The 27,387-nt window shown below is 40.2% G+C and overlaps 1 protein-coding gene across 3 annotated transcripts in view; it reads right to left on the bottom strand.

The window, feature by feature from the left end:
- CMSS1 (cms1 ribosomal small subunit homolog) overlaps positions 1–16,738 on the bottom strand; it is a 381,357-nt gene extending 364,619 nt beyond the window's left edge. The window contains exon 1 of one of the 3 annotated variants that reach the window (XM_029215234.1): positions 16,528–16,738. In XM_029215234.1, the coding sequence (XP_029071067.1) occupies positions 16,528–16,591 (64 nt within the window). In that variant the 5' untranslated portion in view covers positions 16,592–16,738. The remainder of the gene's footprint in view (positions 1–16,527) is intronic. The other 2 variants (XM_029215235.1, XM_029215236.1) reach the window with 2 other exon arrangements.
- Positions 16,739–27,387: the final 10,649 nt, after the last annotated feature.

The following is a 27,387-nucleotide window of genomic DNA, read 5'->3' as shown; positions in this document are numbered from 1 at the left end:
ATCAATGTTTCTCAAAATGCAGTCACTGATCACATTTATCAGAATTACCAAGGACTCCACAGATTTCTACATACCCACACCTATGAAATCTAGTTCAGGGAATCTGCATCTTAACAAGCTGCCTGGGTCATTCTTGGATTTATAAAGTTTAAGAATCACTGTCCTACCTTATCCAGGACTTAAATACGGCTGGTAACAGGTGCTCAACAAAGGTGCGCAGGTCTAACAACATACCTGGTGGCCACAGTTGGCTCGCATTTGTTCTTTTCATAGAATCATTGAATGTCAAGGTCAAAGGGCTTTATAGTTGGTATAACTGCATTGTTTTTTGAATAATTAAAAGATAGAAAAAGACAGGAAAGACTAGGAAAAAAAATGTTTTCAAGTGAACTCTAAAACAGAAAGACAATGAATAGACTAAGGATAAGGAGGGAAAAGGATGTGAAGGTACTTTTCTGGGTCAGAGGTGGTTAGAAACACAGCCCAGTAATTGACACTGCTTGGTCAGCTGCCGCAACTGCTATGCTTAGCAACATGTCTCCAATAATTAATTGGAGAGATGGGAGAACAAGGGATAAAGCAGAAAAACAAGAAAGGTAAAATAAACAAGAAGATAAGTTATGATTATGATCAAGAAATAAGCACCTTAAGAACAGATATAAGGAAAAAGACAAAGATAATAATGTTGACATTAGTAACAACTAACACAGACCTGACACTTCAGATGTGCCAGGGACTTTCCTACACAATATCTCTACCAACTAAGGAACTTGCAAGTAGGCAGTCTAATCCCCAAATAAGGGTTACAGATGAGGAAACTAAGGTCTGGACAGGCTAACTGGCTTGCTCAAGGACACACAGCTAGGTGGTGCCAGAACCAGAATGGGGACCCACCCAGGTCTTTCTGGCGCCATAGCCAGTGCTCTAGCCACTAATCCAAAGCTGTTGCAAAATATAAGCTGGCGAATGATTTTTAAAAATTACATGGGTGCAAATGAGGGAATGAGAAAGAGAGGAGTGGGTACCAAAACAGAAGAAGAAAAAAAGCTGAGGTGAAAAACCTGACAGATGAATAAAAAGAAAGGCAATAAACAAAACCGTTCAAGGTTAATATATTTTAACATTCTATTTCTACATGTGATGCTATGTGTCTGGGCACAAAATGGAAGCAACTAGGTTAGGAAGGATTTTTGAAAACTGTATTTCAATGCTTATTCTTGGATTGCCCTCACTGCCCATGGTGTAATTACTACAGAGAGATTGGGAGGTGACTAGGTACAACCACAAACCATGTTACATTATAAACTACAGGCATCAATTTCCTCTAGCCTTCACCTCAGAAACTGGACAACTCTTAAATACAAATCATAGCACTGTAGCTCTATTTAAAACCAAATGTTCTCTCACAAGAGGTTAGTGAGAATAAGCTAATGAAACTACAGAGTTTCCTTTTGAAGGACCCCCTGCCATATAAAACTGTAAAATCTTTAGTGATAAAGTTTTATTGTATAATGAGGAAGTTCTGAGAAGATCAAGAGAAAAAAGCCAAAGCAGCATATGAAACTCTAGGCTATCTGCCAGATTCATTACCTGTTGTTTCCTTTAAAAAAATAAAAAAATTAATAAGTTAGCAGTGATTTACCAAATAATACAAAAGACAAAAGAAGACAATAATATTTCAAAGATTTTTTTTCTCAATTTAGCATTTCCTCCTTTTCATCACCATATCCATCATCATTACTTATGTACTTTCCCACTAAACAGAGAAAAACAAAAATACAAAGCACTGCTATTCTGATAACACACGGCCTTGACCAAGCATTCCACAGCTGGGTCCCTAAGGGAGTCAGGCAGCCCTGAATCCGCCCCCTCCCTGCACCACCCCAATGACCACAAATGAAAATGACCCACCGTCTTCGGGAGCCTTGAGCCTTTCGACCCTTAGAGCTAAAGGTGTAATGAGAGGCCCTGCAGTCCCTGGAGTCAGGAACATTCCTGAGGGAACACAGCTTTCTTACACAATATGTTGCCAATACATCTCCAAAAAGGTTCAAAGCACTTACAAAATTAATCTCATTTAGAGAAAAGGAAACATCCTGACTCCAACTGTATAACTAGGATCTGACAGCTTCCTCATTAAATGCTGATATTGTTCTGATGTTTGCCCTCCATGATAACGTGAAGGAGCACAAGGATCAAGTAGAAACTGGGTTATAGAATTAAGATTTTGAATAAAACATTTTCACCTCTCTATAATTCTTTTGGTCACTAAGGCTCACTGACATCTAATGACTTGCTATAACCACAGAGTCTCACAGATAGCTCCGCTCTTTTAAGAACCTATAGACCAAACAAGCCAACATTTAAAGAATTTAATGAATACTCCTTTTCTCTCTATTGTTCCCTAAATAAAAGCAAGGCCTTTGCCTCAATAAACTCATCATCTTTCAGACCTGTAATCCATTCCAAATCCCAATCTCCATGTTGAACTGAGTTAAACATTAAAAACAAAACAAAACAAAAAAAAACCCCAAAAAACTTTTCTTCTATGAATGAGCTTTCCAACATGCTTAATCTCCTCCAAGACATCTGCTTTCTGATGAAACCCAAGAGCCTCCAACTCTTGAGTAGAACATTCACTGTGTGGTCTTAAAAGAGGCATATGCACGGATTCCTCTTGCAATATGCACTCCAAATTTGGATAACTTTCTTGGAGCTATTTGACATAGTGTTCTAAAAAATGATCCAAGAGATGACACATTTTAAAGCTCTATACCTCATTTACTGAAACATGTCCAAGTATAAAATTCATAGAAGAAAACAAAAATAGCATCATTTTTTTCCAAAGATTTGAGAATGACATTTTGAGTTGTCCTAATAATATAACTAGTCTTTGCTGCCATCTAGAGGTAAAAACTATGTAGTGACATCAAGAGTTATCAAGAAAACCAAAATCAACTTGCAGCCATCAATGGTGTAGAAACAATGGGAGCCCAATAACTTTCAGGCAGCTGACCCTACCAATGACCACCATTCCAAGCCATACTGTCTTCACCAACACATATCAGTACAGCTTATAAGAAAAAAGCCCCATCAATATTGTGTTCCATATCAGTTAGTTTACTGGACAGATTTCAGTTCTGAATAACCTGTGGTACTCATACCACATTCCTAGACAATCTGAGTCAGTAGATTCTGAGATGGGATCTGGGCATCGCAGTGTTTTAAAAGCCCCACAGGTGGTTCTGATGAGCATCTAGGACCACTGGGCCATGAAACCCTGGCCTTCCACAGTGTTGAACCTCCCACACCCAGGCAGGTCAGAGTTCTGGGTTAGAAAAGACCTTAAAGTTTACATCTAAATGAGCTTCAACTATGGCAGTGTTTATCAAAGTATGTCAGGCTGACCACCTGTATCAGATAAACCACCCTGAGGGTTTATTAAAAATGTGGATTCCTGGGTGCATTCATAGACAAATGAATTACAGTTTCTAGAGGTAAGGCCCAGGAATCTACAATTTAAGTAGGATCCCATCATAGGTTTTTGTACACTAAATAGGACAACCAGTCTAAAGCCTGACAAAGTTAAAGGACATCACTGAAACCTATCTTGTAAAGGCTATTATTAATGCTGTGGTTACAAGATCAGCTGACTTGAATTATGATTTCAAGTGCAGCTGCTACTTATTCATGGTTTGCACAATACGCAGATGTTCATAGAAATGTCCTGATCTGTGAAGTATTTCCTTCCTTTTTTATGCCTTAATATAACTTAGTGTTGCTTTTTTAAATTGTATACTTATTTTAGAAAATGTGGAGAATACAGAAGATATAAGAAAAATAAAAAGCACTATTACTCCATTACCCAGAGTTAAACACTGATAGCACTGGTATATTTTCTCCTAGTATTTTCTCTTCAAATATACATAAAGTATGTATACAGTTTTAAATCCTGCTTTTAACATTTCTGAATAAATACTTTCCCATATCTTGAAAAGCATAATTGTTTAAAGACAGCATGATATTTTCATGTGATTATAGTGTAATTCATTTACTCTATCCTGACTGTTAGAGCCTTAAACTGTGTCCAGTTTTCATTGTTATAAATAATGCTAAAACAAAGAGCCTTGCCTACATCTCTGATTATTTCCTGGCAGGAGAATAATATCAGAGTATCAGTATCTCATTTGCTATGTTTAGGATTAAGTATAAAAAAAAATATATCAGGGCTTCCCTGGTGGCACAGTGGTTGAGAGTCTGCCTGCCGATGCAGGGGACGCGGGTTCGTGCCCCTGTCCGGGAAGATCCCACATGCCGCGGAGCGGCTGGGCCCATGAGCCATGGCCACTGAGCCTGCGCGGGAGAGGCCACAACAGTGAGAGCCCCGCGTACCGCAAAAAAAAAAAAAAAAAAAAGTCAGTAAGAACACTAAAGCCTAAAACGCTCCTAGTGCCTAGGCATAGAGAAGACTGTACCAAAAGAAAGCATATTCCCCATATAGTCTATCCTTTATTGAAGGACTCACATTTTTTAGCCAATTCTGTGTAGTGTTTATTTGAAAATCTAAATATGATTGCTATAATAGTTAGGGGGCATTTAAAATAAGTGAATGTTTACATAAAGAGACCAAGGGGCTTTACTGTACTTTATCAGTACAAAAAAAATGTGGAAACAAATTTCTATAGAATGAAAAGCAATATAAGAAGGGTTTCCACAAGAACAGTATTAGAATCTATGATGAAAACTATAATGCATTTTTAAAAGATTTCTATTTTTGAGCTCACAGCAAGGAAAGGACGATCCAGCAAAAGAGGGGGAAATCATCATCCCCATCATCATTGTGGATTATAATGAGAATTACAGTTAGCAGAGACCTTTTCCCATCTCTTTACTAACAAGTATTCTTATCCAAGTATATTTTTCCTAAATAAATGAAAATAAGAGTATATTTCTAAGCAAATATGAAGTAAATCAAGTCTTTACTCTTTCACACTCTACAGCCCACTTTCCCAGTCCAGATCACTCAACCTATCTGTGATTCCTCTCTCAACCCTCATAGGCTAACTGTGGACAAATATTAATACAATTCTACCTCCATAATGTGCCTCCCCCCAACCTAAGTCCTTACTATCCCCCTACTACACACACACTGTCTATAGAATCAGATACAATTTTCCCTATCTAGCCCCAGTCTACATTCCCATTCTGCTTCTCAAATACAACCTAATTTAAAGTCATTCCATCTCTCAACTGTATCCAACTTCCTACCCCAGGGACATTGCCAAAAGTATTCCTTTACTCTGCAATGCTCTCCCATTCCTGCTGTTAAAAATCCTAAAAGTCTTTGGAGGCCCAAGACAAATGTTACTTTCTCAGCAAAGCTCTCTTAGATCCCTCAGTTGAAATTAACCTTTCTCTGGCAATCTCATTACCCTTTGAGATGAATTTGGGACACTTTTCTTGTTTATCTCCCACTACGCTATGATTGCCAAAAAGCAAGAAACATAACCTATTTATCTTTGTATTATCTAACATTATCTACACTAGAGGGCCTTGCACACAGCACACACTTAACTCATGTTGGCAGAATTGTTTAACTGAATTTTCTTTCTTCAACCTGACAGTCTGATGTGTCCCTAGAACCTAGTGTTTTCAAAGAAGCCAAAATCTCCAAGCTGACTCTATGTCCTGAACATGTCTGTTTCTCCACCAACTGTACCATTAACCACCTTCTGTTTTTCTGTTTAATTCAAGATCAAGGAGGTATGCAAGCAGAGAATCCCAACACGGATCCCTAAACCAAAATCTACAGGCATTGCTAAGCTTTCCCCTAAAGTTCTCCCAGGGCCTATGGATAAGACTGGCTGTGGGAAGCTACACATCATAAGGACTGTCACCTCAAATACTTTTCTCCACATGGGAACGAAAAGGTAAGTCATGCAAATGTACTGCCTGGATACATTCACCTACAGAAATATCTGGAAAGCTGGTGTTACTAGTATGGAAGGACAAAGATGAAGGGCCGTCTCTCCAGGAAATGGTGAAACAGCAAACAGACAGACGGCTGGTTCATTCACAGGTTGCTGGACCTGGTGAATATCATCCTGAAAGAGCAGGACATCTGCAATTACTTTAACTATATATGTATATGCATATACACACAATCACAGGCCCAGACACACACCCCAAATCCTCCCAACTCATCATCCTACTTGTAATCCAACCCAAAGTTGGACTATCATTAGCCAGGAATAGGACTGAATTCATTAGAACAGTTCAAAAGTTTTCTGGTGAACCCAGAAGTAATTCATTCCACAGAACTTTGCCAAGAAGATGTGGTATCAAGGATTCCTATTCTGCTTCAAGAAAGTCAGATTATTTCCATCAAAATGGCAGGACAATTAAAATCATACTTTAAGTTCTAAAAATATGACTTCTTTATGACCAGGAGGGAAAAAACAAGTGGTACTTCTTAGTTACAAGGAAGAAAGGAACAACAAAAATGAGTAACAGCCGAACACGTCCTTTGTGTGGCCTACCTGATAAATGCTGGTGTAGTGTGCACACTTGGCTGCTGGCACATAGTCTTCTGTCCCACTTTCCCTAGTAAGTTGCCCCTCCTGTATATACAGGCCATGGAATCCCATTGCTAGGCTTGTAAAGCAAACCAGTTTAGATTGGTATCATTGCTTTCTATAGTAATCAGGACATCTGAGAGTCAAAGGTCACTAATACTAAGATCTTTTAGGGAGATATGAATCACGGTCTTGGATGTTTAAAAAAAAGACAATTTATCATCTCAATGGACATTCTTTAATCACATCTGAATCAACACTATTGAAAACTCAGTTGGTTCAAAAAAAGCTTGGGATCAGGAGACTCAAATTCCAATTCCAGTTTTTCACTCATTTGACACTGAGCTTGGTGTTCATTAGTCTAAGCCTTGAGTTTCTAGTATGTAAAACAGAAAAACTGAATAATTCTTCAGGTCCCTCCCAGTTCTCATCATCCATGAGTACGTCAACTACGAAAACTGAATTCAACCAGTCATCTACAAGGCGGGGCTCAGTTCCCTGGCAGTAAACTAAAGTAGTCCTTTTCTTCACACTAAAAACTCACTGAATCAAGGGAAACATGTGTCTGTAATTTAGCGTGGATAGAGTAACACAATGATATTTTAAGACAAATAAGGCATATTTGACATGGGAGACAGTTGTATCTCACAAAGCTTCAGTCAGAAAAAATAAATACATTCTACGAAGAGCACGACCCAAGGTTTTCTGTGATTCGGCACTAAGAACTGGATGCATGATCCTGGAGGAAATCCTGCTGGTTAAGGACAGTGCTTTAGCTGGCTGTCCTGGGATGAAGTCAGCAGAGCAGGAGCAAAGGAACTGCCATTCTTCGCATTCATCCAGCCAAGCCCAATTCAATGCATTGATGTCACTATACAAATGTCCCTGGGACCCACTTCAATTTCAAGGAGGAGGAGAAGGAGCTGGAAGCCTGGGGAGCATTGAGCTATACAAGCCAAAGAGAGGGATGATCAGGAAATGGCACAGAGAGAAGGTGAGGAGGTTGGGTGAATTAAAAACCCGAAGTGGAAAAGTCTAAGTTAAATGAAAGCAGTAAGAGAATGGAAGGAGTGGACTACAAAAAAAGATGATGACCCTCTGACATGAAAATGATACAAGAGAGACGGTTCAGAAGGAAGTGCAGGGCAGTAACGGGTGGATGGTGCAGTGGGAAAATGTGTAGGGGGCTTAGGGCTATGCCTGACATTAACAGGTAATATTCAGCGAACAGAGAATGAGTGAATGAGGGAGAGAAGGGCCATTCAGTCAAGACATAAGTGAGAAAAGGTGCTAAGAGATCGCAATGGTATATGATAGGGTCAGGAAAAGCAGATATGCTGGGTAACATTCAACACTGATAATTATGCTAATGCAAAGGAAAAACACTGAACCTCCTAGGGTGGAACCCAAATAGACTGAAGAAAACCATGAAACAAAACAGGAAAAACAAGCACCAACAGTACTCCTAGAAAGACTCAATACCCTGGGAATGTTTTACCTTGAAGATGAACACAAAATATATTTTACGTTAGAGGTTTCAAAATTGTTTTCTGTTATGTTAAGAGACTCCCTAAAGTACATTTTCATGCTAAGCTGGCATAAGTTCAAGAGCAAGCAAGATAAGAAAGACAAGATATTGTACAAATAACTAAAAAAAGGATAGGAAAATAGCTACACTTCTATGGAAAGCAGCAGAAACCTATCTTTAGATGGTAACACAGTTCTAATCCCATTGAGACAAAAGTGTTTAAAATAACACAATCTATCCTAACAAAAACTATGCTTATTTTAAAGCAATATGTAGTGCAATAAAAATGCATAAACAACTTAGACCTGGGATAAGTTCAACAAAATGGTGTTTGACCTATAACACAACCAAAATATAAAGAATTCTGCCTCCTGAACATAATCCGGTTTCTGCAGAAATGTGATTCCTCCAAAGATAAAAATAAAAGAAGCTATCCTAATAATCTATAGTGATTTTATTAAGTTAAATTTTTAAAAGGAAGCAGATAAAAATCCAAGTGAGCAAAAACACATTCAAATTGTAACAAAAATTTTAATTTTTGTATGATTTTGTATGCTGGAATCTTTCCTCAGCTGTTCATTTATTTAGCTTCAATGATTTCTGAACTAATCTCCTTGCAACTTTTTAGAATAAAGTATCTGATTGTAACAGGAAAGTGACTGATCTCACACATAACTGATAATTCTGGACTGAGTAATGGAGTAACTGATGTAATGGAGTAATTCTCTCTGGGATGTGTTTCAAATTCCTGCTTTTGAGGACATGTGACATAACTCTTGGGGTCTGACACTGAGTCTGGGGCAGGGGTCTATAAATGTAAAGGCCCCACAGGCCAAATTCAGCCCACTGTCTTTTTGTATGTCCTGCAAGTTAAGAATAGTTTTTACATCTTTAAATAGAAAAAAAAATCAAAAGAAGAATATTTTGTGAGATGAAAATTACATGAAATTCAAATTCCATTGTCTATAGATAAAGTTCTATTGGAACACAGCCATATTCATTTGTTTACATATTTATTATCTGATCATTTCTTATGCTACAATAGCAGAGTTGAGTAGCTGTGACATTGGCCAAGAAAGCCTAAAATATTTACTACCTGGCCTTTTACAAAAAAAGTTTCCTGACCTCTGGTCTAGTGTGAACTAGACTAACAAGGAGCTCAAGAGCTTAAGAGCTTAATCAACTAATTTTTTTTTTTTTTTTTGCGGTACATGGGCCTCTCACTGCCGCGGCCTCTCCCGCTGCGGAGCACAGGCTCCGGACGCGCAGGCCCAGCGGCCCTGGCTCACAGGCCCAGCCGCTCCGCGGCATGTGGGATCCTCCCGGACCGGGGCATGAACCCGTGTCCCCTGCATCGGCAGGCGGACTCTCAACCACTGCGCCACCAGGGAAGCCCCTTAATCAACTACTTTTTAAAAGCAATGCTAGCAATTTAAGAATGCAATTAAGAATTCTATGAAAGCTGATGAAAATGGGGAAACTATATTTCAAGCTGTTTGTGAGATATTTAGTAAAATGTATACTTCTATGAAAGCCCTAAAGTGTTCAACTAAAGAACATCAGATAAGAAAGGATTTGTGCCACAAAATAATGTAATGTGTTAATGTTGAATCTGAGGGGGAAATGGAACTATTTCTAGGCCTTCCAAATTCCTGGTATTTTCTAAGACAGCAGAGCTACTGTACATGCTATTTAAAGAAAGATGTATAAATTTGTACCTTTAAAGGTTCATAATTGTTGTCAAGAACCACTTGTTTAATCAATTGCAAGAATTATAGAAATTGTATAAAGTAAAGTAAAACTTGGTCTTTGTTACACAGTCTTCAAGTACAGAACAAAAATGTTGCACCTATCCCTCTCCTCTTTCCTTCTTCTCACCTTTTAAAATTTATCCTACCTGTTTTTTGCCCTTAAGCATCTGTCTTAAAAGAATATCATTTGCATTTTGATGAACCACATCAATGTATAAAGCCCATAAACAGATTATGTTTTTCCCTCTAACTCTATTACAATGTTTAAAAGAGAGCCAAGCATGAGAGTTCAATAAATGATTTCGAAAACAACATGCTCTGAAGTTGATCCTCTGTTGTATGTTATCAACAACTACTGTAAATATTCCAAGTCTGAATTTTATATGTAGAGGCAATGCTTTACAACATCTACTACTCATGGCTGCCTATAGATGTGAGAAAAGGAAACTCTGGTGTGAAAAAAGGAAAAAAAAAACCCAAAACTTAAGTTATTCAGGTTTAAAAAATCCAAGGTGTTCCCCAACTTCACCGTTTCCAGAAGGAATTCAGCATAGATAAAGTGATGTGATTTTTAAGGATAAAATGATATTACAACAAAAATATTTACAATGCTTACATCAGCAATCTCAAACAAAATGAACAATCACACTGATCCTAGGTGACAAAAGCTGTCACCAGTAGGAATTATTAGCTCATTTACAAAGCAAAAGACTGCTGTTCTTTCAAATATATAATTTCAAAACTAAACCCAAATATGGTTAGAATAAAATGATAGTAAACACAGTTATAAAACACAGATTTCTAATGTATTTTTAGAAAAAGAAAAGCAACATCTGCCAAGTCCGTCAAAAGCCTAAGCAGGATTTTGACAACTCTTCCAGTGGACCAAGTTTCTTTAGACGCAGAAGTCCTATGTTAAAGTCTCCAAGATGTGGCTGTGAAATATTAACAATTAATTACTTAATGAACAAATCCTTAATGAGTGCCTTCTAAGTACCCAGATACTACTATAGGCCCAAAGGATACAGCAAAGAACAAGATAAACAAACCTCTGCTCATATGGTGCTTACATATTAGTGTGGGGAGACTGTAATAATTTAATAAGGGAAATAATATTTGGTGATAAGTGCTCTGATGAGAAATACTGCAACATGATAATGTAAGTAGATAGCTACTCTACACTTGCTGAACAGGAACTTAGGTGTGTTTGAACTTAGGTCTTAATGTCAAGAAAAGGCCAACCATTCAAAATTCAGAAGGACAGCCCAGAAAGGAAAAGGAACAGCTATTGCAAAAGGCTGAGACAGAATGAGCTTGGCCTGTTGAGGCACCCAATGAAGGCTGGTGTGGCTGGGACAGCATAAACTAGAGGGGAGTCAGTAAGTTCCAGCAGATACCAACCATGGTAAGCAGTCTAGGTTTTATTCTGTGTGTTGGAGGGAAGCCAGTGACAGGTTTAAGCAGGAATGTGATCTGATCGATCAATTTGTCTGCTGACTGAAGCACAGAGGGACAAGATGGAAATTGGGAGCCCTGTTAGAAGTTTACCGCAGAGGTTTAGGCAAGAAGATGGCAGCATGTACTCTGATGGTGTAAACAAAAAAAAACAAACAAGCAAAAATAAAAAAGGAAAAAAGATTCAGGATATGTTTTGGAGGCAGAGACAAAACTTGATAGATCAGATGTAAAGGGTGAAGGAACTAAATAAATGAATAAATCAGAACATGCCTAGGCCTTTGTGAAATTGGGCAGTTGGTGATTTAATTTACTGAGATAGGGAAGTCTGGAGAAAAAGCAGATTTGGGGAAAAATTCAGGAGTTGGGCCTCATTTACATTTGACATTCTCATCAAATAAGTATAGACATCAAGAAGACAGCCAGGTATGTGAGCCTTGAGCTCTAGGACCAAGTATGAGTTCCTGGGAAGAGATTGTTCTCAAAGTCCAATGGTACAACCTTCTTATTTGTATCTCAGAGTAATCAGCGTTCTTTAGAAGAGTACACTTTGGGAGACTAAGAGTTAATAGACAATTTGATAACAATGATGTATCTAAACAAAAGGTTTATAAAGTATGAGCCTCTTTAAACTGATAAAGGATTATTATTTTAGAGATGAGATGCTTATCATTGATAATTAGAATAATTAACTTTGAGAAATTTAAGTACACAGACTGGTTTCTGACTGCCTGTCTATGAATCTCAGCCTCTCTACTTACCAACTGAATAACACTGGGCAAATCACTAAACCACTTGGTGCCTCAATTTCCTCATCTAAAAAATGGAGATAACTGTACCTAGATCATGGTATACTTATAAAGATTAAATGAACCAGTACATGTAAAGCAATCAAAAAAGTATCTGGCACAGAGTGACCACTTAACAAATGCAAATTAGTATTGTTACCTGCAATTTCCAGGCACTGCACACAGAAGTGTCTTCACACTTCAGTTTTCTAGTTAGATTCTTGGTAAGAGATGGCATCAAAGATTCAGAATAAGCTAGGGGAGCATATGAAAAACCCTCCTCAAAAGAAGTGGAGGCAAAGAGTTTTGCAGATTGCTAAAAACATCCTATTTAAAAGTAAGCTATAGGGACTTCCCTGGTGGCACAGCGTTTAAGAATCCATCTGCCAATGCAGGGGACACGGGAAGATCCCACATGCCGTGGAGCAACTAAGCCCATGCGCCACAACTACTGAGCCTGTGCTCTAGAGCCCGCAAGCCACAACTACTGAAGCCCACGCGCCTGGAGCCCGTGCTCCACAGCAAGAGAAGCCACCACAATGAGAAGCCTGCGCACAGCAATGAAGAGTAGCCCCTACTCACCGCAACTAGAGAAAGCCCATGTGCAGCAACGAAGACCCAACGCAGCCAAAAATAAATAAATAAAATAAATAAATTTATATATAAAAAAGTAAGCTATATATGTGCCGGTAATTCCTAAATTCGTTATCTCCAGCTCCAACCCTGGAGCTCCAGACTCTATACCCAGCTGCCTACTGGACACTTGACTTGGTAATTTAATAGGCATATTATTGGAATAAAAAGGGAAAACAATCGGTGTTCTCTTTAGTAAGTGAATGACCAACTGACCACTTCCAACAGCAGAAACTCTCGGCTCTGCTCCATAAGTCACGAAAACCATGACGTGAATAAACATTCAGCTTCACACTGAGAAAGTGCCCAGTTTGGTCAACTACATGAAATCTCAGGCATTGCACCTGGTGCATTAGCACTAATGCTTTGCAATTATGATTCTACTGCATGCATTGTTTACTACCATACATGCAGTATTATATATTATTATCAAATAATTTCTTAAGGTAGGCAGGGAATAAGGAAATAAGTGAAATGAAGTGAAACGAAATATTAGATACCATTAGATGATTCCTAGGCTCTGTTGCCTGAGGCATACTGTGCTGTACACACCTCAGCAGAGGAAATTCTCAGTTGTCTTACCCTGGGCCATGACTCCAATCACCACCAATGATGACACCAACAGGGTGACCAGACATCTCAAGCGGACTGCCCCAGCAAAATTCTAAGAGCATGGCCTTCCGCTCTCAAAAGTGTCTAGACTGGATGAGAAATTATATATCTACCTGTGTATACGATCACCAAAAGTCCTGTAAAATGCATTCACTAATTCAGTTAATATCTACCAAACACCAACTAAGTGCCAGGTACCATGTTGGACTCCAGTACAATGCAGGATTCTAATACAGGCATACCTCGGAGATACTTAGGTTCGGTTCCAGACACAATAAAGTGAGTATCACAATAAAGCAAGTCATGAATTTTTTGGTTTCCCAGTGCATATAAAAGTTATGTTTCACTATACTGTACTCTATTAATTGTGCAATAGCATTACATATAAAAAGAGTACATACCTTACTTAAAAAATAATTTATTGCTAAAAAATGCTAACCAATGCAGAGTCATGACAAACCTTTACTTGTTTAAAAAAAAATGCAGTATCTGTGAAGCACAATAAAGTGAAGTGCAATAAAATAAGGAATGCCTGTAGAAAAACGACAGGTTTTGAAAAGCCATAAGATATATGCAAAAAGGGTCATATGTAGATCAAGAGCTTTAGTAAGAGTCTCAGAGTTACATACCTCATCTAAGAAGTCATGAAAACCGCAAAAACATAGTTCAATTCCTTGACAATAGATAGAGAGCTGGATAAATATCATACACAGTGTGTGTCGGTGTTTGGGCATCTGTGTGTTTGTACAGTTTACTCTTAGAAAACGTGCACAAGAATTCATAACCACAGATGTTAAGCCTTTGTTGTAGATAGATATAGACTGCTGAATAAATGACTAAATGCTCCATCACCTCACCACCATAAGCACTAACTGGAAACAGGTAATAAGGAAAGATGTTTACTTTTATAGGCAAGTAGCGTAACACACGACAGGAGTAAAGGCATTACTACAACTATCTTTCCTTTCTCTGACTTAAGGCACTATTTCTCCTCTGACTTTCAAAACAGTATATAATTCACATATTTTAGGCTGATCTTTCTCTATTAACATAGGTAGGATCAGAAAACCTGAATTGGTGCAGCTGTGATTTCTTCTGAATTAGAAACATTATTCAGATTATTTAAACAAATCACTGGTAAATAATCAATCAAGCAGATCTCAAGGAAGCTTATACACTCACCTATATTCAAAGCAGTTAACAAAGCAAAGGCCATTGATAAATTTAATGTTAGCAATTTTCAAACCTCAATCTTACAGCTAGAAGGAACCTAAGAAGTGGGGTGATCCTAGGGACTCCAACGTATCTTGATGGGAATCCTGGCAACTTAGATGAAAGAGGCTGTAGCACTTTATAGTTCTAACTAGATTCAACATTTAAAACTCTTGGTTGGTAAAACCCTTAAAAAGATGATCTCTAAGGATCCCTCACTTCACAGACTATGACACTGAGGACCAGAGAAGCCACACAGTAATAGTGGGAAAAGTGTGACTTTGAAAGTCAGGTGCTCTTGACTAACCTCTTCTCAGATCTCTCCCTTGCTGTGTGTTCCTAAGAACAATTAACTTTTCTGCTTCTCATTTAAATATGAAGGTAATGCTTACCTTTTAGGCATGTTATGAAGATTAAATTAAAACGCTTACCATTTAAGAATGTTATGAAGATTAAATGAATTCATATTTATGAAAACGTCTGGCACATAGTAGATACTCAATACATGTTAATTTCTTTGTTTCCAAAGGGTGACTAACTTGAGAGACACATAGCTGGTGAGGGCAAGAAACAGGACTAGAACCAAGAATTAAGATCCCCTTCACCACTCCAAAAATTTTTGACTGTTTCTTAATTGGCGTTTATCCTTGAATCATACCATAAAATATAGTTTTTAACACCTCAGTTATGGGGGGCAGGGGCTATTAAAGGAAACGTGAAATACCACAGCCTGCAAAAAAAGGTATTTGTGCCTTCAAGCACAAGCATACATTTGCTAAAAACAAAGCCTCAAAAGAGTCAGAAGTTTAATCAATGAAGTATTATACTGGCAACCTTTTGAAAAATGCCATCTGCTCTGTTTGTATCTGAAGCCTGCCCTTCTGGAAACAATGCTGTAGTACAGCATTGAAACAATGTTCGTTGTTTTCAATGGCTATTTCTCAACTCACATTTCAATACTAATGATTGCAGCAAATATGTATCAACTGTCAATCATGTGCAGGGTCCTGTGGACTCTACAGACATGAATCAGGCTTTGGTTTTACCATAAAAAAATCTTAGAATCTAGTAAAGAAGAGAGGCAGACTCTGAAGAATGATTTTAAAAAAACAATTGTATATTAAGCCATGAGACTTGAAAAGTTCAAGGCCAGCCTGTGGTGAGGAGTTATTTAACACTATCTACTCAAGGATAAAATATTCACTGCATTGGCAGTAGGTACACGTAGCATAAGAAACATTGTCTGAACTGTGTTAACTGAATTCTACTCTCGTTTCTGACACCAACTAGCTATGTGAACTTGTCATGTTATTTGATATCTTTAGGTTTCATGTTCCTCATCTGTCAAATGGGTGAATCCAAGCGGATCTCCAAGTCTCCTTCAGGCTCTAAAAGTCCAAACGATATGAAGATGATATGCTGCTGCTGCTGCTGCTAACGATAGCAAGAAAAACTAAAGCTTTTATTTACTGCTCACATATTATGTACCAAGCACTGTGCTAAAGTGCATCATTTGTATTATCTTCACGACAATCTTATGAAATTGGCATTATTACGCTTATTTTACAGATGAGGAAAAGGAGGCTAAACAGTATTAAAAGGCTGGAGTCGCGAGTTGAACAGAAGCAGTCTGAACCTAACCCAGGAGTTAACCCTTAACCGCTAAGCCCAAACTCCCTGTCTCCGCGAAAACTGTCTTATCTGTTAAGAAATAAGGACAAACAAAAAATAGCTTGGAAAAGGGTCCTTCCTGACTAGAGGGCAGGTATGAGTTACTGTCACACTTGTCTGTTTCACGTGTTAGTATATCTCTTGCTTCACTTGCTCCGCGACGCTCGCGTGCACCCCACGGCGGTGTGCACTACCGCGAGGCAGAGAGCGGCGACGGCCAGAGGCAGCGCCGGCCCGGGCTGAGGCGCACGGAAGGCTGTGGGGTGGGGGAGGACCCGCAGGAGCGCGGGCAGAGTCGGTACCTGGGCTGCTGGCTGCTCCTGCCGGCTGGGTCTTCCACCACTCGTCTCCAAGATCGTCTGCCATCTCCACGCGGGACTCGACGTGGCCCGACCACCAGGGAGGAGCGGGCGCTGGCCGTGACTTGCGCTGCTTCAGAGAAGGGCTGCCGGCGTCGCAACACGCTCAGCCTCTCCTCAGACACTGTCGCCTCCGCCCCGCGGCGATGACGTCATAACCTCCGCCTCGCCTCCCCGGCAGCTGCGTCTAACTGTTCGCAGTTTCTACATCAGTGCGGATGGGCAGGATCAGTCTGGAGACTTAAAGTAAACCCCCACAAAAGCCGAAAGAAAGGAAGACACGTAAGCAGAAAGAGTGTATCATTTTTTTAAGTGCTACCTTTAAAACATTTTGTTTAGGTTTTATTTTTGCCGAATAGATATTGTCGAAAGTGGGAGACCAAATGCTAAGACAGTTTTCCTCTGTTCAGTTTCAAAGGCCTTGAGTCGCGGGAGAAGACCATAGCACGTGGGTGTGTTTTCGTCTGTGTGTTAGTGTTTGGGCGTCGGTGTGTTTTTACAGTTTGCTCTATAAAAAAACGTGCACAAGTCATGACCATGAATTTTGGACCTTTCTTGTAGATGAGGGTACTTTTCTTTTTATACGATATGAGGAAAGTAAATGTTGACTGGTCCAGAAGGGCTTGCCAACGGACAGACCCGAGAAGTACGGAGAGTTTATAGTCGACTTCCCCGCACTCTCTTCGACTGCGCCCCCCACCCCACACACACCTGGTTTTGTGAAACAAGGGAAAAAGAAGGGAGCCCGTTGCTGCCCAAGTATAGGTAAGCGACCTACGGTGCTTGTCTCACTCCCTCAAGTGGCAGAGGTGGGCAGGGAAAACCCGCTGGGCGCCGAGGGCAGGGGCCAGCGGTAAACTAAGTGTGTGGACCATACTTTTCAGGAGAGTCATGAGGTGAAAATCATACGAAAATGCATTAAATACACGTGATGTGCCTGTCACTGTAATTGGAATACTGGTTTAAAGATGAGTAGGATACGATCCCGCCTTCCAGATTTCACCAACTCAAGTAGAGGAGCTACAACTTGTAAGGATGAAGGTCTAAACTAATGATGAGGATACATTCTCAGAAACAACCGGGACTCTTAATCTGATGAGGATAAGATTAGCCAAATGTGAAAATTATCCAAAACCCACCCAACTAATAGGTGGCTTATAAATGCATTACTGATAAGACTTTATCAGTATGTCCTAAACGCTCTAAAAGGGAAGATATTAGCTATATAAATATGCCAAATGTAAAATAATCTGTAATCATTGAAAGTAATGTGTCTTTCATGAGGAAATGTAGATGGCAGAAATTATGGTGGTTGACTGAAAAGTTAGATAAGAAATACCAATGAGGAGGAGGAAGTGCCATGACCAATAAGCATATGAAAAGATGTTCTGTCTCATTATTAATCTGAGAAATACAAAAAAGACTACAATGAGATACTGTTTTTCATTCAGTAAATTGACAAAATTAAGAAGTCTGGCCGTACCAAATTCTGGAGAATATGTGTGTCAGTAGGAACTCTTAAACATTATTGCTGTGAGTGTAAATTGGTATAACCACTTAGAAAAGCAATATGGCAAAATCTTGTAAAGGTCAACATACACACCTTATGATCCAGCAATTTCCACTCCTAACTATATACATTTGGGAAACTCTTGCATATGTGTACCAGGAAATTATAAAAGAATATTCACAGCAGCACTGTTAATAATAGCAAAAATTTGGAAACAACCCAAATGTTTTATATAGGAAAATGGATAACTAAATTACAATATAACCGCACAATTAAGCAGAGTAAATGAATGAACATACATAATAACATGGATATACTTTGGAAATATAATGGTTAATTTTTAAAAGCCAAGCAAAAAATAAAAATAAAAAAGCCAAGTCTCAGATACCATTTTGTAAAGTTCAGATACAAAGAAAACTAAAAAAAATTCAGGCAAAAAAATTCATATGTGATTTTAAGGTAAGAGACTGGTAAGCATGAAATTCAGGATGGGGGAATTCCCTGGTGGTCCAGTGATTAGGTCTCCATGCTCTCACTGCGGAGGGCCCAGGTTCAACCCTGGTCGGGGAACTAGAGTCTCACAAGCCTCACAGTGTGGTGAGGCAAAAAAAAAAAATAAAAATGATATGGATTGGTGGGGGAGGGGAGTGGTCAGGGAGATGGGATTAGGAAGAACAAAGGTAAATGTAAATTATTGGCAAAGTTCTAATTCAGATAGAGTGGATGTGCATTTAAGTATTATGCTTTATAACTTATAGGTATGTTACATATATTTTTGTGGTATCAAATAACACGTTATTTGTATAATTTAAAATATAAGAGAAAAGATCCACTTACACAAAAGAGAAATTTTCATTAAAGTTAAGTGCTATTCATTAAGAACTCATTAAGAATTCCAAATAATGACCCTTTATCTCAAATGACATTCAAAGCTGCCAGACAGTCTTACTACTTTCCCATGTGAGTTCACTTTCCCACTGTCCTGATCTTATCCCAGGATCAGTCTTCCTATTGGCCCTGGATTCCAACCACCTCAGATGCCGGTCACAAGTCCCCAGTTGTCACCTATGCTTCTGACCTACCAGCTATAAATCAGAGGTTCTCATGGACTCCCTCCTTGGGTTCAGTCGTTTACTAGAATAGTTTATAGAACTCAGAGAAATACTTATATTTACCAGTTTATTATATAAAGAATACAGATGAACAGCAAGATGAAGAGATGCATAGCGTAAGGTACAGAAGGGTCTCAATCACAGGAACTTCTGTTTCCATGGAGTTGGAGTGTGGCATTCCTGACATATGGATCTGTTCACCAGCCTGGAAGCTCTCTGAACCCTATACTTTTGGAATTTTTATGGAGGCTTCAATATATAGGCATGATTCATCATTATCTGTCTCCAGCCCCTCTGCGCTTCTTGGAGGATGGGGAGTGAGCTGAAAGTTCCAAGCTTTTAATCATGGCTTGGTGTTTCCTGTGACCAGCCCCTGTCCAGAAGCCCACCAAGTGGCACCTTATCAGAAAAAAAGACTCCTACCACTCAGGAAATTCCAAGGAATTTAGGAGTTCTGCGTCAGGAGCCAGGGGGCAGAGACAATGCCCTTTTAATCATACTGTCGTCTTCTTCCATTATGACTTTGAAGCAATACCATTGATGCCCTGCTCCATTTTCCCTTGGCCCATATCTGAGCTTCTTTGTACCTGTGGTAGACTATTTCCATCATGCTGACAACTTCCCTCCCTGAGCACCCCTACCGTCTGCTTCTCTGGCACCATGGGAGCTTGCTCAGCCCAAGAATCAATGCAGTTAATGCTCCCAAGGGCAACCCTCAACCAAAAGGGAACAGGTGTTAGTAGATAATGCCCCAGATTCTCTGTCCTTTGGTGGCACAATTCTGAATATGTTTCACACAGTTTTTTAAAGGGTCCCCAGATGGACACTTTATTGCCTTTTCTGTTTTTCATGTCTCCTTTCCCCAGTCTCTCACTTGTGCTTCCTGAGATCACCTCCCAAATAATATACCTGCACCCAAGTCCTAGTCTCAAGGTCTGCTTTAGAAGCAACCTAAATTAAGAGTTGGTACTGGAAATACCCTAGAAAGCAGACCCTCAAGATAAAACTTAGAAATCAATTTACTCACTGATCAGATGGTAACAAGGACATAATTGGTAATGATAAGAAGAATGGTAAAAACTTCTGGTGTACTGTAACATCACAATAACTAAAACACAATCACTCACCTGTGGTAGATTAGAATGACGTACAGGTGGAAGGGGAAATGCTGGCTTGTGCAATAGCTTTAACACTGGAAAGATATGGGGCAATTGTAATTTTAAAGATTGTGGAGTTGGCTGGTTATTATCAATTCCAAATATGCTGAGAAAACCAGAAGTCCTTCCTAGCAGTGCTTAAAAGAGGCCCTTCTGCAACCAGAGACCATACTGTGCTATAAATTCAGGTCAAAATTTGATCAAAAGGGTAGCAGAGCTACAAAGAGATTGACTGCACAGACCGATACGTTACCTATGGTCAAGTCAAGTCCTCAAAGGGAAGGAGAGACTGAGACTGAGATGGAGACATTTGGGTAGATGTCCTTGAGGTTCCTGAACTTCCAGATTCTTGAGCCTTCTGGGCTGACAGAACTGGCCCTTTCTCCCTTGCTGGAGGAAAATAGCCTCGTATTACCTGGAGACCATTCAAGGCCTCACTGTAGTCAGTTGCCTCACAAGATGATATTTGAGCCCTCACCTCCTCTCATTGCTTCTTCACCAATAACTAGAGTTAGTTCTCAGCATAGACAGAGTGGAAAGTACAGCCCCTATTATAGGAGAAAATGATTTATTTACAAGAAAGACTACAGGTATATATATATGTGTGTGTGTGTGTGTGTGTGTATGTATATATACACATATATCTGTATGTGTGTGTGTATATATATATATGATATATTCAGCAGGAACCACGAATTTCTTAAGGTAATGGATCTTGAGAGTATTGGACCAGCAGTGTGTGAAGCTGGGTAGGAGAGAGGTTATTGATATGGAGACACTCCCCAGTGGCCAATGATTTAATGTCCTGTGAAGTCCTAACATCCTGTGGGGATGGCATCTTAAAACTTAGACACAATGGTAACCTATAGTAAATGAGATGGAAACATACGGACTGCCTTGGCAGATTATTAAGGAAAGGGTCGGGAGACTCAGCAGTGGACTTTAGAATGGATTTATTATGTGAGACCAGAGAACCTACCAGCTGACTCTCTTCCCTGGGAGGGCCCAGAGGACAATTCTTTCACCATAAGATTGCAGTAGTGTGTGGGCACTGACTTAGTTGAGAGACTCAATGGTGACTGTCCTGTGTAGGCCAGAGGTGACAGTAGGAGATGCCCGAGTGTCCGTGAATATGATAGAATTCCAGAATAGTGAAAGCAGTTGGCAGCACTGAACCATCGGAAGCAAAGTGAATTTAATCAGTGGTCAGGGATCCTTGAAATGTAGGGGATCTGTGGTGTTCCACAGACCATGAGTTCCTAGGGGCAAGATAGAAAGCTAATGAGGGTATTAATTGACTTATATAGCAACAACAACAAAATCAAGAGCTGGTAAGCAGAAGGCAGATTTTTAACTGCCAAAATGGAAAAGCATGATCTTTGGACATTTTTCCAGATATGAACCAATTCTCAAACTTAAGAATCCATTGATTAAAGGGAATCTGGATCCCCCTGAGGAAGTTGTCTGCAACACAACCAGTATATACAATATGTACTCATACCTTTTCCAAAGGAAACTATGGCCATTTTTCAGAGTAATTGTCCACTGTAGAAATGGGAAATACCTAGCTCTTTCAAGGGCTGTTGGATACAGGGTAACTACATTGACACAGGGAATCCAAACTGCCACCATAACCCCCGTTAGAGTGGGGCATACAGGGACCAGGTGACAGAGTCCTGGCCTAAATCTGTTTCATGGTGGCTTCAATGGGTTCATCAACTTATGGTCATATCTCCAGTTGCTGAGTGCGTAATTGAGATGGATGTACTTAGCAGCTGGTAGGACCATCACATTGATCCTCTGACCAATAAAGTAAGAACCTTTAAGGTAGGAAGGGTCATGTGGAAGCCCCTGAAAGTGCCTTCCCTTTCCCCAGTCCTTTCAAAGATAGTAAATTAGAAGCACTATCTCATTCTAGTGAAGTTGCAGAGATTAATGCCAACCTAAAAGACTTAAAGGCTGCAAGGGGTTTGGTTTACTAGTATGGTCCTCCAAAGCCAGATGGACCATGGCAAATGATGGTGGACTGCTGTAAATTTAATCACATGGTATCTTTAAGCATAGAGGATGTACCAGGTGTTATATCTTTGGTTGAACCAATCAAGACAGCCTCTAGCACTTGCTTTGGCAAATGTATTGTATTTGATTCGTATCAGGAAAAAATGTCAAAAGCAGTTTGCCTTCACTTGGGAAAAATTGAGTTCATATTCACTCAAAGTTGTGAATATTTTCCTATGAACACTCTCAAGGCTGGTTAACTGTCCTGATATTTGTCATAATATAGTTCATAAGGACTATGATTATTTGAACTCTTCCTCAAAACATCACTTTGAACCATTTTATTGGTGATATAGTATTAATTGGATCTGGGGAGCAGGAAATGGCCAGTACTGTGGATGCCCTAGGAAAATACATACATGCCAAAGTGTGAGAGATAAATCATAAATATTCAGGGCCCTGCAACATTGATCATGTTTTTAGAAGTCTGGATATATGAGGCATGCCCACATTGATCATGTTTTTAGAAGTCTGGATATATGAGGCATGCCTGGTATCCCCTTCAAGGGAAAGGAGAAGTTATTGCATCTTTCATCTCCTACCACCTACTACCTATGCAAGAAATAGAGAACAGTATTTGGTGCACCTGTTTAGATTTTACAGCTAGCCTATGCCACACTTAGAAATACTGCTCTAAGTCACTTATCAGTTGAGTCAAAAGGCTGCCAGTTTTGAGTAGGGTCAAAAGAAGAGAAGCCTTGGCAGTGGGTCCAGGCTGTGACACAACCTGCTCTTCCCCTTAGTTCATAATGACGTGGCAGATTCCAAGGTGCTAGGTGAGAGTTGATGATGCTGTGTGGAGTCTGGCAGGACCTGAAAGGGGAATCACAGCACAAACTCATAGGGTTTTGTTTATTTATTTATTTTGCTATTTGAGATGGCTGTTTAATAAACCCAGGGCAAAGGGTGTAGTGATGAGATTGCTTCTTGAAAAGTGTCAGGCCAGAAATTGTACTTTGAGAATAATTCACAAATTTCCTTTGACCCAAGTCTTTTCGTTGCTTATTATTGTTCACCATGACCTTCAGAAATTCCTAGGGTTTTAGAGTAAGGCCATACCTTCAGTAGCCAAACCATTCAAAAAGCAGCTACTGGCATGATACTAAGTTCTAGCAGAAACTGAGCATTTGACAATGGAGCATCAAATGATTATATTATCAGAGCTGCCCTTTTAGACCTGGGTTTTGTAAGGTTGGGTGCCCACAGCAGCAACCCACTGAAAAATAGAAATGATACATATGGGATCACATCTAAGCAGGTCCAGAAGTCATAAGTAATTACATGAACAGGAGGTAAAGATCTCTGTGTCTTGTATTCCTCACTCACACCTATGGCTTCATGAGGTGTCCCTGTGACCAGCTGATGATGTTAGAGGAAATATTCATGACTGGTTCAGGCTTGATATGTTAGTAGAGCTAAAAATGGACTGCTACTGCACTACAGTCCCACTCAGGGGGGGGCCCTAGAGGACAGTGTGAGGAGAATCCTTCTAGTGGGCAGAGCTTCAAGATGTACATTTAATTACCTCCTTCGAATGGAGAGAGAAATAGTCTGAGCTAAGGATAAATACAGAGTCTTGAGCAATAGTGAATTGTGTGGTTGAGTGGGTCAAGGGCCTGGAAGATATAATATTTATAGTTCAATAGCAAAGAGGTCTGGGAAGAAGCATTTGCAGGGAACTAGGGAGTGAGCAAAAGTGTGTGGATCTTCGTGTCCCATGTCCAGGTCCGCTAGTGAGTATGCACTATGGATGAGACCCTGAATATCCAGGTAGACATACTGCAGGTTGTGTTTTTCAGAGATGGCCACAAATGTCTCCCATCCCACATACTCTTCTTACAATGTGACCTTGACACTCCTTCTGTTGTGTGGTGGGGTCTGCTTCCCTCTCTGTGAATCTGGGCAAGCATTTGTCACCTCCGCTGATAGAATATGGTAGGAAGGATATTCTGTGACCTCTGAGGCGCAATCTTAAAAATTCTATGCATTTCCACCTTGCTCCCTTGGGATGCTCACTTGGAATCCAGGTGTGATACAATGAGAAAGCCCAAGGTAGGCCACACAGAGGAACCACGTGAAAAGGACATATGTAGGTATACTGGCCCACAGCTCAGCTGAGGTCCCTGCTGACAGCCAGCATCAACAGGCAGACCCATAAATGAAGATGCTTCCAGATGATTACAGGCCCCAGGTGTTGATTCTCCTCCAGTTGTAGCCCTAGACGTCGTGGAGCAGAGACAAACCATCCACGCTCTATCCTCAGAAGTGAATTCCTGGCCCACTTTTCTCATGTAAGAAAAAAACCTGCTTGTGAAGCTGTTGTTTCTCCTCTGGCCACAAGAGGGAGAACTTGTTCTTTGGGAACCTGCAAGTTTTAGAAGCCATGCTTACTTCCTGTCTCCTGTGGGCCGCGGGGTACCCTGCCTAGAGTTGCAGTGAATTTTCCATCTTTCTTCCCACAGGGCCTGGTGAGGTCAGGTGGCTAAAGTAAAACTTACTTTAAAAAAAAGTTCAAATCTTGAATACGTACGAGCTCTAAAGATCATTTAGAAGAAGAAACACCTGATCTTTAACTTCACCTTTGGAACCAGAAAATTGATATGGCGATTGCATGTTTAGCCTTGAAGAAGAAAGGAAACTCATTCTAGTTTGTCCTTTGGAGTCACAAGGTGAAGGTGGACTGTCTGCCTCAAGCAGCTGGGTCTTAAGCTCCCTAGAAGGTCATATCCACTGAAGTAGAGGAGGTGCAGTAGGTGGCAGCCCCACAGTGGTCTGCAGAACTTCCCTGGGAGAGGCTGGGACTTGCAGTTTCTGGACCACTGCTGTGGTACGGCTTAGACTCCTTACCCATTTGGTGAACACTGGTGAACGTGGAGTAAGGGCGGCTGCCGGAGGTCATTTTCAGTTACGTCCTACATCATGGGTTGGTCCTGTTAACAGATATTTTCCCTCTAGTTTTTTTATTTTTTAGATTATTTTTATAAATTACAGTAAAATACACAAAACATAAAGTTTACCATCTTAACCATTTGTAAGTGTACAGTTCAGTGGCATTAAGGACATTCGCATTACTTTGCAACCATCACCACCATCCATGTCCAGAACTCTTTTCATCTTGCAAATCAAACCCTATACCCATTGAGCAATAATTCCTCATCCCTTCCTCCCCCTGCACCCAGCACCTGGAAATCACCCTTCTGTTTTCTGTCTCTATGAATTTGACTTCTCTAGGTGTCTCATATAAGTGGAATCATACAATATTTGTCCTTTTGTTATTGGCTTATTTCTCTTAGCATAATGCCCTCCAGGATCATCCATGTTGTAGCGTGTAGCATAATTTCCTTCTTTTTGAAGGCTGAATAATATTCCATTGTATGTATATACCACATTTTGTTTATCCATTCATCCATCAAAGGACATTTGGGTTGCTTCCACCTTTTAGATATCGTGAATAATGTTGCTATGAACAGGAATGTACAAATAACTGTTTGCATCCCTGCTTTCAGTTCTTTTGGGTATATACTCAGAACTGGAAATGTTGGGTCACACAGTAATTTTAGTTTTCATTTTTCGAGGAGCCTCCATACTGTTTTCCATAGCTGCTGCCCAATTTTACTTTCCCACCAGCAGTGCACAAGGGTTCCAGTTTCTCCATATCCTCACCAACACTTGTTGTGTTTTGTATTGTACTGTTCTGTGTTGTTTCATAGTAGCCATCCTAATAGGTGTAAGGTGGTCCCTTCAGTTTTTTTTTTTATAAATTTATTTATTTTATTATTTATTTAGGCTGCGTTGGGTCTTTTGTTGCTGTGCACGGGCTTTCTCCAGTTGCGGCGAGCGGGGGCCACCCTTCGCTGCAGTGCATGGGCCTCCCATCACGATGGCCCCTCCTGCTGCGGAGCACGGGCTCTAGGCACACGGGCCTCAGTAGCTGTGGCACACGGGCTCTAGAGCACAGGCTCAGCAGTTGTGGCGTACGGGCTCAGCTGCTCCGCAGCATGTGGGATCTTCCCAGACCAGGGCCCGAACCCGTGTCCCCTGCATTGGCAGGCGGATTCCCAACCACTGCGCCACCAGGGAAGCCCGTCCCTTCAGTTTTTAAAGCCAACTGCCTTCATATCTCCTAAGGGGTAAGGATGTCACCATGACATCTGTCAGTATATAGTCTTTTGATAGCTGGCTGTTTCCTTGTCTCTGGTAAGGACAGTAACTAAGAAATAACTGAGGTCATCTCTCTCTCTTTTGAGGCAAGCTACTATTCTAAACCTTCACTGGCAGTTGTTTGCTCCTCAGGCAGCCGAGAACTTTTATCTCCTGCCTTTAGGCAGTATGGTGTAATAGCTCAGAGCATGGACTGTGGAGCCAGATGTGTGGGTTAAAATCTTGGCATTGTCATTATTAGATCTTGGACAAGTTACTTTGCCTCAGCTGTAATATGGAGCTAATAATAAGGGTCATTATAAGGAGTAACTAAGTTAATACATAAAAACAGTTAAAGCATTTTGGTACATGGTTGTCACTCAGTAAATAGTAGCAGTTGTTGCCCCTCCATAACACACTCTACAACTTCACCCACCCTCCCAAATGTAGAAGATAGTTACTATTATCACCTACTGTTTTACAGGTGCAAAAGCTGAAGTTTAGAGACGTTAAATAATTGATTCAAGATATCACAGCTGTTAAATAGAGGAGCTGAGATTGGTTCTCTGAGCCTGGCCTCAGAACCCTCTCCTAACATGTTCTATATTGATGACTCTGGTTTCGCAGAACAAATGACAAGGACAGCATTGGCCTTGGTGAGGAAAGGCAGCTCTTACTAGTAGGCAGTTGGAACCTGGGAAGCGTTCCATCAGCTTTCCCCATTGTGTCTGTCACCCACAAATGAAGAGCAGATGTGAATGTTGCTGCCAGCCACTCACTTGTTAGATGAGAACTGACTTGGCCATGCTCATTATAAAATTAATTT

The sequence above is a fragment of the Monodon monoceros genome, unplaced genomic scaffold (genome assembly GCF_005190385.1).
Source record: "Monodon monoceros isolate NGI ecotype Baffin Bay Population unplaced genomic scaffold, NGI_Narwhal_1 Super_Scaffold_11, whole genome shotgun sequence".
Classification (NCBI taxonomy): Eukaryota; Metazoa; Chordata; class Mammalia; order Artiodactyla; family Monodontidae; genus Monodon; species Monodon monoceros.
The sequence above is the reverse complement of the archived record's forward strand: the minus strand, read 5'-3'. Positions and strand labels throughout refer to the sequence as shown.